The sequence below is a fragment of the Cyprinodon variegatus genome, unplaced genomic scaffold, assembly GCF_000732505.1.
Source record: "Cyprinodon variegatus isolate N-32 unplaced genomic scaffold, C_variegatus-1.0 Scaffold139, whole genome shotgun sequence".
NCBI classification, from domain to species: domain Eukaryota; kingdom Metazoa; phylum Chordata; class Actinopteri; order Cyprinodontiformes; family Cyprinodontidae; genus Cyprinodon; species Cyprinodon variegatus.
The window spans coordinates 1,126,727-1,137,610 of NW_015150592.1; the positions used below are offsets into that span (position 1 = coordinate 1,126,727).

Sequence of the window (10,884 nt, forward strand, 5' to 3'; positions counted from 1 at the left end):
TAATATACAAGTTTCACTTTTTAAATGGAATTACTGAAATCAATCTACTTTTTCATGATATTCTAATTTTATGACCAGCACCTGTAGAACTGATGATGAGGACCAATTAGGAGAACACAGGTTATGATGCTTGACGGTGGAAGACAGGTACAGTGCAGTTAAAGAGTGAGAAAATGGAGCTTTTAATGGTACTAAGTAGTGTTGCAGATGAAGTTGTTCATATTCATAAAAGTGGCTATAAATTAAACACCTCAAGATATGAGGCAAGGAGAAAAAATACATGCTTTTAACAAATACCTTCATTAATTAAGCTTTTTAAAAAGGCAGGAATGCTTATTTTAAGTAAAAATTCCTAAAGAATAAATCATTTAGAGTTGATTATATTGATCATACAAAGCAATTTTAGTAAAACAGATATGGTGAACTTTAAATATATATATATGATGATGTGGCCGCCGGTGGAGTTTTCTCCAAGGGGGGGCTATAAATTCAAAATAGACGTATACCAAAAACCAAAAAAAAATAATGCAACAGTTTAATAATGGAGAAGCTATGAGTCAGCTATATATTTTTTAATGTATAAAAACTATTTATTTGAGAATGTGTGTTTTTAAGAGAAACTAGGCAAATTAACAAACACCTAGAAAAAGTACACGTTATATTATTTTCCGTGTGAATCCGAGATTTTTCATTCTTTTTTACCTTTTTTAAAAAGTGCTTTAAATCAGTCCTACCTGTCTTTATCCATGCTGGGTCAGATCCTGACATTTAAAAAAGGAGTCAGGCAGTCAAGATAGCGTAATAAAGCATTGGCCCCACTTAGCCAAGTTAGCTTCCAGCTTCTATGGTAAGTTTGCTTTAGGGGTTTCACTTAATTAAATTTTTCTTTTGCCATTTCTCTCTCTCTCTCTCTCAAATCGTCTCCAACTTCCACGACTCGACCTGTCAATCAGCCGCATCATGACAGTGACATCACTTTCTGTCAACTCAGGGGCACATTAGGGCGGCGCCCCGAGATCTCCTATCCTTTCACATTGCAGAAGAGCTTCTCCGTATGCACAAATTTTAACTAGACAATGGCCAAAAAAAAGATTAAATATTCATCTTGCACGTCTAAAAAATATATATATTTTGAAATATGTAAATTTCATAATAAAATTTTATTTGTTTTTTTTAATGTCTTAATCAAGGTCATTAGGTGGGTGGGGCGGCGCCCTAATGCCCTGTATTGACCAGCCGCCATTAGATGGTTAAAAATAACGCAATATATATTTTGCGATTTAAAATCTATCCAATTGACAATAACTGTCAAATTAATATTTTAAAATGTAGGTATTGACATTGCTGTACAGTAATTTTGTATATATATATATATATATATATATATATATATATATATATATATATATATTGCTTTCAGCACTTAAACATTTTCTCCAAGGTCAGATCAAAACATACATATCCTGGTTAAACCTTTGTGGCCTGCAGTGCGTTTCTTGGGGAAAAGGGAAATGTTAGTTATCTGGGGCAGAATGTGCTCCGAGTCCCACATTGCACTAAATATAGTGAACTACCTCCTCAGTTGTTGCATGTCTTAACAAAGAGAAAAGGTTATGCTACACCGAACTGGCAGCAGCTAGAGAATTAGGAGATAAGCCAGGGAATGTGCATATTAGGCATATTATGGCAAGTAATTACTGGTTAGCAAGATATTTTAAACACCGCTCGTTTACATATGGCTTAGTAGTCCAAAAAGTAGATTCTTATTATCTTTTTCTTCTCTGGGATAAACTAATGTGATTGTAAACATCGGACCCATATTCATCACATGGGTCTGATGTTTACATACAAACTCTGTAACTTTAACCTTTAGTTTTATCATTAATATACTTCTTTTTATTTTTTTTATCTGTTTGGATGTCTTTAAATAATGCTGCTTATCTTTCTAAGACATTGTTTTTTGTTTGGTTCTTATTTCTTAATCAAAAGGTTTCAGTTTTTGTGCCCTTTGTTGTTATAAGAACTGTGCTGAGGTTCCAGGCAGACATGAAACCGTGAATGTTCACTCTATGAAGAATAATGGGGGTAGTTCTTTCCACTACATCTCAGAATTACTGGCTCTAACGTCATCGCTGCAGAAGCATGACATACCATGTACTTTTATGTTTAATCAATATCTCACTGCTGTAGGTGGAGTTCACATGATGATAAGCTAATGATTCACAGTCAAGGCTTTTCATAGTAACTCATTGTTTATATTATCAGAAAAAGACAAGTTTTCTCTTGTATGAAGAGGAACTTTTTATCACATGAAGGGATAAATGTTTTTTTAATATGCTGAACAGATTGTATTAAACACTGACCGAATAAACAAATCATGCATTTTAAAACATTATCAAATTTTATATATAAGATATAACAAAACAGGAATTAATAACAGGAATAAAAGATGTGAAACAGTTGATATCCAATGTACAGAGATATAAACACCTTTCATATTATTTAAACAGTTCCGTCCGAGAGCAACTACAACCCTCAAATTACATTATGCGCAGATAATGGCACCAATTTCCTTCCAGCAATCTGCTTTATTACATTAGAAACAGAGATCTATATCACAGCTAATATCCACTACATTGAAACACAGTCATTTGCTTTGACAGCAAGTCAATAATGCATATTATCGTGAATATTTCTAAGATGTCTCTCCCATTATGTTACAGAAGTTTTGTATGATGCCCTAGCTTTCACACTCATCACATCCTTACTTTCCAGAATAGATGATATTGCTCCGGCATGCAGCATAGCTAAATTAGTGCTACTTATGTGCAGGATTAATAACTTTATCAAGGGTTTATATTTTGAAACAGAACCACATAATGTGCATTCTGCATAGTTGTCCCCGTTAAACATTGTAAATAATTCCAGAACGGAGCATGCTTCAGCTCTGATATTAATTCTCTTGCAAATATCAGTGAGGTTCCGTTTAAGATGAACATTATCAATAAATCAGATGGTCAAATCTTAGTCAAATCAACCATTAATCAACAATTAATCATAAGACAATTATTGGTTTACACAGTAGACACCTGAAATGCTAAACCAGGGCTTTTAACAAGTTAGTTTTCTACCGAAGAAAATGGTAGTATCCTGCCACCCCTTGGAAACACATTCGTGCCTTTGTTGGGGTTGGCTTTGTGAACTGCTTCATAGCCACCACTTTTGCTTCCCCTGCTCGAACAAAACAACTTCTTCTACTTAGGTAGTTGCTGTTTTTTTTTAAACCAAGAGGCATTACTTTGTACAACTACAAACCAAAAACCAGATAAAGTTACTAAAATGGCTATATCAGGAGCTCTTCTGGCCAGAGGCACTTACCAATACCCTTTTAGAAGATCAAACTTGCTAACCAACCATGCAGACTCAACTCTGTCTATGCAGTTGTCTATCGTAGTGACATGGACGAGATCTTCTTTTAGCAATGCTGGTTACTTTCCGATAATTTCTCCATGTCTAAATCTAGAGTCAAACTTTTAACTCGAAGTCAGGGTGAAACACAATTTGAAACACAAAGTTCAGCTTTACCAGTTAAAACATATATTATACTTCTGTCATTAACTTTTTTTGTCTTCTTCTTTGATACTTCTTAACTTGATTGTTTAATGGGTTTTATGGGTCTCCCATATCTATGTAATGCTCTGTCAGATAGGTCTGTGTGGTAAACCAGAACTTGTTGCCAACTTATCATGTTTTTCACAATCTAAATGATCTACATCTGAAATGAGAAATATATATATTTATTTTTATCTGTATTATTTATTGAAAATGTACATTTGTGTATAAACTCTTTTGTAACAGCTGGTTAATTATAAGGCATAGGACATATTTAATCTGTGCTATTTCCTATCTGTGCGTGATAATCAGATTATTTCTGCACATCTAATATCAACTTCCTTCCTTGGGCTTTTTAACTGATAGAAGAAACAGAGTATGATTCATCAGTTGCATGACCCCAGCTTGTTTTCAGAACATTCCACCCCTTATATCTCCTTGGTGATTTGCCTTTCAGCACCCCGGGGCCTTGGGAGGAAATTAGCACAAGGCTGTATTATGACCTCAATGTTAAAGTCTGTCTTTTGGAGAGAATCAATGCTTTCTTGTCGGCTAATAAAACTATATCTTGTCTCCTCCAGAGCAACCCCCTGAACTTTCCTCTTAAAAAGTGTGCTGTGGTTGGCAATGGTGGTATCCTCAGGAACAGCAGGTGTGGGCAGGAGATTGACCAGGCTGACTTTATCATGCGGTGAGGATTTTTGGGGTCTGTGGGTTTGTGATTTTAATTTGAATGGGGACACAGCCCTTTGGGACACAATGGGATCATAAATGGAAGCAAGCAGTAACAGCAGAATGAGATGCCGATTGCCCTTAGTTACATTGTGCACTTTTCTTCCCTGTGAATACGTCTTTTATTTTTTTTTTAAAGAACCTTTCAAATGAGGCTTTGAAGATTTCCTGCATCATTAGTACACCCGGTGTACTTACTGCTGTATAATTCAACATAATTGCAACCATGCTTCAATTGGCTCTTTGGTAGCATGATGCCTGCAGTCGTTTTACATTTCATTGTGATTTTATGATAAAAAAAAATCCTAAAATGTTGCACAAAGTGCAGGTTTGAATGCCTGATCGGAATGAAGATATAAAAAGATGATGGAAGTAATGAAAATACTCATTAGCTTGCAAAGTACTTTCATCTGTTTCATCTGGAATAGAGTGTGGCATTCTCTTAATGCACTCTACATTTTACACATTTACACATTACCAGCTGTGCATAACTTCTACTTTAGATCAAAGCATGCATAAATATGGGATAATTGCAGCGACAAATATTGAGCAGTGCTAATCTTTGTGTAAATAACCATCAAGTAGCTGTCTGAATAGAATAGGGACTAAAAAACTAACCTGTGTTGGTATGATATAAGACATTTCTCATAGTGAGATTGAGATAACTATTTAAAATTAAAAATTAATGGAAGTTGTGTAAATGAAACTGTTACTTTCATGAGAAAAGGCCGAAAAACCCCTAATAATCAGCTGTAATTTGATTGATTAAAACAAACCTGTATGGACGAGGCACTATAAATTTAGCCTAGGGGCTCACATCTTCTTCAATATGGTCTTTATTAAATTTTGTAGCTACACATTTTAGCGACTTTTTATTAATGTGTTACTTCATGTTAATTAATATGCAATTAACACTCACAATGAGCCATTTTACTCTTTTAGATGTAACCTCCCACCACTCACGAAGAAATATATGGAAGACGTGGGAACAAAAACTCACCTGGTCACTGCCAACCCAAGCATCATTGAGAAAAGGTAAACCGTTTCAAAAACAGCAAATCAAACCGCTCATCAATAACTGGCTTAAATCCTGAGAATGTGAATGGGGATCCTTGTGTTCTGAGTGAATGAATGTAATTGGTTATTTTGTGAGATTAGATCTTAAAGAGTCTCTCAAATCAGAGGTAGAACATAAAGGCTGCATAAGGCTGAAATATGACAGGCCAAAAGTGATACACAACTTAACTGTATGGACAAAAAAATCTCCAGTTGCGTTAACATCATTGTCAAGAAACTTCATACTGGATTTGTTTTAGGATTTTTAAATTTTCTGAGAAATTAAGAGTCCAGATTAATCTAAAATGACCTAATTGATGGTTCTTGCACTTATGGTTCCACCCAAAATAATATCTATAAACTCTGGCCATGGTGGGTCCTACAAAACATTAGCCAATCTACTTCGTCTACTGTCACAAAAGATTGGCTAGTTCTTTGTTGAACAAAAATTTTGCGTACGTGCCCCCAGTATGTTATTTATGTAGGCTCCAAGTGCAACTCATACGCTGTTTGGCTAGCGGTCCACCATTACACCAAAGCATGAAGAAGTACTCCTATGCTTCTTTGCTGCTGCAACTTTTTTGGAGCTATTTGTTCACTCTTTTGTGTAAACTGGAGCATCAATGGCCGAAAAGAATTCGGACAAACCGAGCCAGAAAAGAAGGTACTACATACTAAGTATAAATAAAATATAGTAAGTTCTGTATTTTCTTAAATTATGAAACATGTACAGTGCTAACGTGGGGAGAGACTTCCTCTTTTTATGGAGATTTCCTGCTGACAAGGTGCATCCCAGCACTTTGCTGCCGGGTTTTTTGCTAGTTTGCTTCAAAAGTTTTCCTGCTGCAAAAAAACCCCAAAAAGACAAAGACTTTCTTCTTTGGTAACTTTTACCAAAAGGCTGATTTTGTAGCTTTATTAATTATTATGCAGCAAAGTAACCTCAGTACATTACCAGCACCGCTATTGTTAACATCATAACAAGACCTGCCTTATTTTAGATGTTATGCTGGATTCTCCTGTGACTTCCTCCATAAGTCCTTTCCATGAGCTGTTGGCGAAACCGTGCTAGGCCTGCCTGCCACTTAAATAAATCACTCCCATAAATTAAAGACTTTAATAAAGCATACAAATTGAAGAACTGTAAGACTCTTTTCTTTGATTTGTTATCCTGAGCTTGCATACTTTTAACTGATGTTGCAACTTCCTGATCGCTTAAAAAGCCTCTGTATGAGAAGCAAACAAATGCGAAATAATGGTCAGTCTGGAATACCGAGTTTTACTATACATACATAGTGATGTTACTCATTGCACTCATGTACTTAGAGCCAGTCTCCTTGTTCTTCCTCAGATTCCAGAACCTTCTGTGGTCCAGAAAATCCTTTGTGGATATTATGAAGGCGTATGGCTCCAGCTTCATCTATATGCCAGCATTTTCCATGAAACCAGGTACCGACCCGTCGCTACGGGCCTACTACGCCCTTGCAGACTCCTCCTCCAACCTCACAATGCTCTTTGCGAACCCAGATTTTCTGCACAGCGTGAGTAAATTCTGGAAATCCCGCGGTGTTCATGGCAAACGCCTCTCTACGGGGCTCTTCCTGGTCACCTTGGCTCTCGGACTGTGTGACGAGGTGACAGCTTATGGGTTTTGGCCATTCTCCGTTGACCTTCAAGAGAAACCCATCAGCCACCATTATTATGACAACATTCTTCCAGATAAATGGTTCCATGCCATGCCAGAGGAGTTTGTCAAGCTTTGGCAGCTACACAAAAGTGGCGCTTTACGCATGAGGGTAGGACACTGTCCTCCTCAACATTAAGGGAGTTAGAGGACTTGAAGGACTCACTTATTACAGCAAGGTAATGGTCATCAGAAAGTCTTGATAGCAAAAAAATCGGCCACTTGTCAGAATAAAGGTATTATTTTTGCATATTTACTTTGGAGTTGCCTGCATCGCACCCATGCTGAGAAGACTTTCCCTGCTTTTCTCGGGTTTAATACTCAAATATCATAAGAATGTCTATTCCCTGACCAACACACAAGCAAGAATTTGCATACATTCCCAAAACTTGTCAGACATCTGCCCTTGTTTATGGAGCAGTGTGTGTGAATGTTTGTGTGTTTCAGTGGGAAACCTCAGCTGTGTAAGGGGGATGAGGGATGGACTTTCCCTTTGACCAACACATGTGGTAGCTGGATCAGATCCCCATCCCAGTTTCTAATGTAAGAAGAATGAAGAAGCAAAATACCACAAGGGAATAATAATATACACTGAGAGAAAATGGTTTCACGAAAGCTAGCAACTTGACTCAAGTGCAATTTTTTGAGGCATGGTGGTGAAAACATGTTTTCAGTGATATGATTTTGATAATGTCAAACAGGCATGAACTACATGCCTGTTTGACAATATCTTTGGTCTGAAATACAGTTCTAGTACAAGACAAGAGTTGTTCAAACTCTATCCCTTAGAATGTTTATCCAAGTTGCATTTTTAACCTTTGATCTAAAAGGGGAAATCTGTCGTTGTACTTCATGTTTTTGTTTGCCAAATGTGAATTTAGTTCTTTGGGGTTTTAAAGTGAATTCTGTTGCTAGTTCAAGACTACGAAAATAATCTACCAAAATCAATGTGAACAAATGGGTATCTAAGCTTTGACTTGAATCTAATAATTTTTTTACTTTTTGGTACAACACAAAGAGTTTAGGATCACAACTTAACCCACTTCTGCAGAGAATCTGCTGGAAGTAATCTCTTAGTAGCTGGACTGTACTTGTCAAGTGCCAAGCCTGGGGAAACAGTGGACTCTTTGATACACTCCGGACCAGTCCTCAGGCTACTTGTGCTCTGAAATGAGGAGACGCGGATATAAAAAGAGGCAATGAAAGACAAAGAGGACTCTATGACACAAAGTGGGCTTTTAGTCAGTGTTGCTTGCCCATTTAAATGTAAGATATCTTTTTGAGGACAGGTGAGACTTTTTCCCTGTACTTTTCTTTTGATATGATTCAGTATTGTTTTGTTTATTTTATTTTTTGGCTTTTTTTGTATCAGGAAAAGCATTACATTTGAAGCCAACACTTTTTAGATGTTTTTTTTTGTACTTGAAAGCTCTGCAGATGGGGAAACATTGTTTATTTGAGGGTGATTTGTTTTTCAGTAAAGAGTCATGTCATATATGTTATTGTGCCATACTTTTAATGGTGCAACCCTGAAAAACTGCATGAGGAATGCAGATTGTGAACTATAGTCATCTCTACTAGAGGTACCAAACATGTTTTGTAAGTTAGTGATTTATGTTCTTATCCATTCTGTCTGTAAAGCTGAATAAGGTCCAGTGCCTTTTAGATTATTCTAAAGAAGAATTCCTTTTATGTTTTTTCACTAATGTTAGTAGTGGGATTTAGTCAGGAACACCTGTTTTTCAGTCTTCAAAGCTTTAGATTTAAGCAAGTTAGCAACATTTTTGAGGGTAGCTACATCCTGCCCTTAAACTTTATAGAAATTTTTTTATTTTGTCAACATGCTGCTGCCGCATAAAAGGCTACATATTACCATGCATTGTCTTTTGCGTAGCCAGTTCTCAATAGGAATATTTATTTCATCATCCAATGTCTAGTCAGGCACACAACCAAAGATTGCCAAAAACATATGTTACATTGTGACATTTAGACACAATAAAATTACATTCAGAGAAGAAATTGTGACATCAAGATCTTGAGTTTTTGTCCATGCAAAACTGGTATTTTTTGAAATAATTACTTATTGGCTCAACTTTTTATCTATAACTGATTCCAACTCACTCTTACAAGAACAATATATTATACACTTCATTGTCGAGTTTAAGCCTAAAACATGATGATATTTATTCTTTAGGCATTGTCCCACAAAATGCATCACTGCGAAAACTATCTAGAAATAACTCAACAGGGATGTCATTGGCTGAAATTAAGACTTATATCTCCAAAACAACACCAGCACATATGATCATTGTAACAGCAGACGTACACTGGCTAACATACTAACAAAAAAGTCGAAGAGAGTGCGTTATTTCAAACAATAACTTATATTGATAAGGTTAAAAACAAAAGCTTTGCTTTCCGAAACCAGCGTTAGAGCCAACTTTTCCATGAGAGCATCGTGGCAATAAGCGTGACCTTTGTTGACTGTACCTCAAGTGGTAAATGTTCTCAAACCGATAAAAAAACAAACATAAATTGACATGTGCATTGGGGTGCACAGCAGTGTAAACTAAGTCTTATACAACAAACCATGTTATCTACTCAGAAAAATCAAGTTCATATAACTTAGTAAAGTAAAGTTTAAAAACTAGTATAGATTAAGTCAAATGCACTATTCATCTTTAGTCAGGACATTAAGAGAAAATGACTTTAGATTTTATTTTTTTTGCAGTGATCAAGCTGTCATTGGATAAAACTTTATATAATACATTTCCTTGAACATAATTTTGATTTTGGCAGATTACACAGTGTTATCTGCCGCTTCCTGTTAAACTGAAATGCAACAACTACACTCACCGGCCACTTTATTAGGTACACCTGTCCAACTGCTCGTTAACACTTAATTTCTAAGCAGCCAATCACATGGCGGCAACTCAGTGCATTTAGGCATGTAGACATGGTCAAGACAATCCCCTGCAGTTCAAACCGAGCATCAGTATGGGGAAGAAAGGTGATTTGAGTGACTTTGAACGTGGCATGATTGTTGGTGCCAGAAGGGCTGGTCTGAGTATTTCAGAAACTGCTGATCTACTGGAATTTTCACGCACAACCATCTCTAGGGTTTACAGAGAATGGTCCGAAAAAGAAAAAACATCCAGTGAGCGGCAGTTCTGTGGGCGGAAATGCCTTGTTGATGCCAGAGGTCAGAGGAGAATGGCCAGACTGGTTCGAGCTGATAGAAGGGCAACAGTGACTCAAATAACCACCCGTTACAACCAAGATGGGCAGAAGAGCATCTCTGAACGCACAGTACTTCGAACTTTGAGACAGATGGGCTACAGCAGCAGAAGACCACACCGGGTGCCACTCCTTTCAGCTAAGAACAGGAAATTGAGGCTACAATTTGCACAAGCTCATCGAAATTGGACAATAGAAGATTGGAAAAACGTAGCCTGGTCTGATGAGTCTCGATTTCTGCTGCGACATTTGGATGGTGGGGTCAGAATTTGGCGTCTACAACATGAAAGCATGGATCCATCCTGCCTTGTATCAACGGTTCAGGGTGGTGGTGGTGGTGTCATGGTGTGGGGAATATTTTCTTGGCACTCTTTGGGCCCCTTGGTAACAATTGAGCATCGTTGCAACGCCACAGCCTACCTGAGTATTGTTGCTGACCATGTCCATCCCTTTATGACCACAATGTACCCAACTTCTGATGGCTACTTTCAGCAGGATAATGCGCCATGTCATAAAGCTGGAATCATCTCAGACTGGTTTCTTGAACATGACAATGAGTTCAC

The 10,884-nt window shown here is 37.0% G+C and overlaps 1 protein-coding gene across 1 annotated transcript in view; it reads left to right on the forward strand.

Moving 5' to 3' along the window:
- Positions 1-10,076, forward strand: part of st8sia1 (ST8 alpha-N-acetyl-neuraminide alpha-2,8-sialyltransferase 1) — a 17,353-nt gene extending 7,277 nt beyond the window's left edge. The window contains exons 3-5 of the mRNA XM_015376707.1: positions 4,194-4,303; positions 5,287-5,379; positions 6,752-10,076. Of these exons, the coding sequence (XP_015232193.1) occupies positions 4,194-4,303; positions 5,287-5,379; positions 6,752-7,223 (675 nt within the window). The 3' untranslated portion in view covers positions 7,224-10,076. The remainder of the gene's footprint in view (positions 1-4,193; positions 4,304-5,286; positions 5,380-6,751) is intronic.
- Positions 10,077-10,884: the final 808 nt, after the last annotated feature.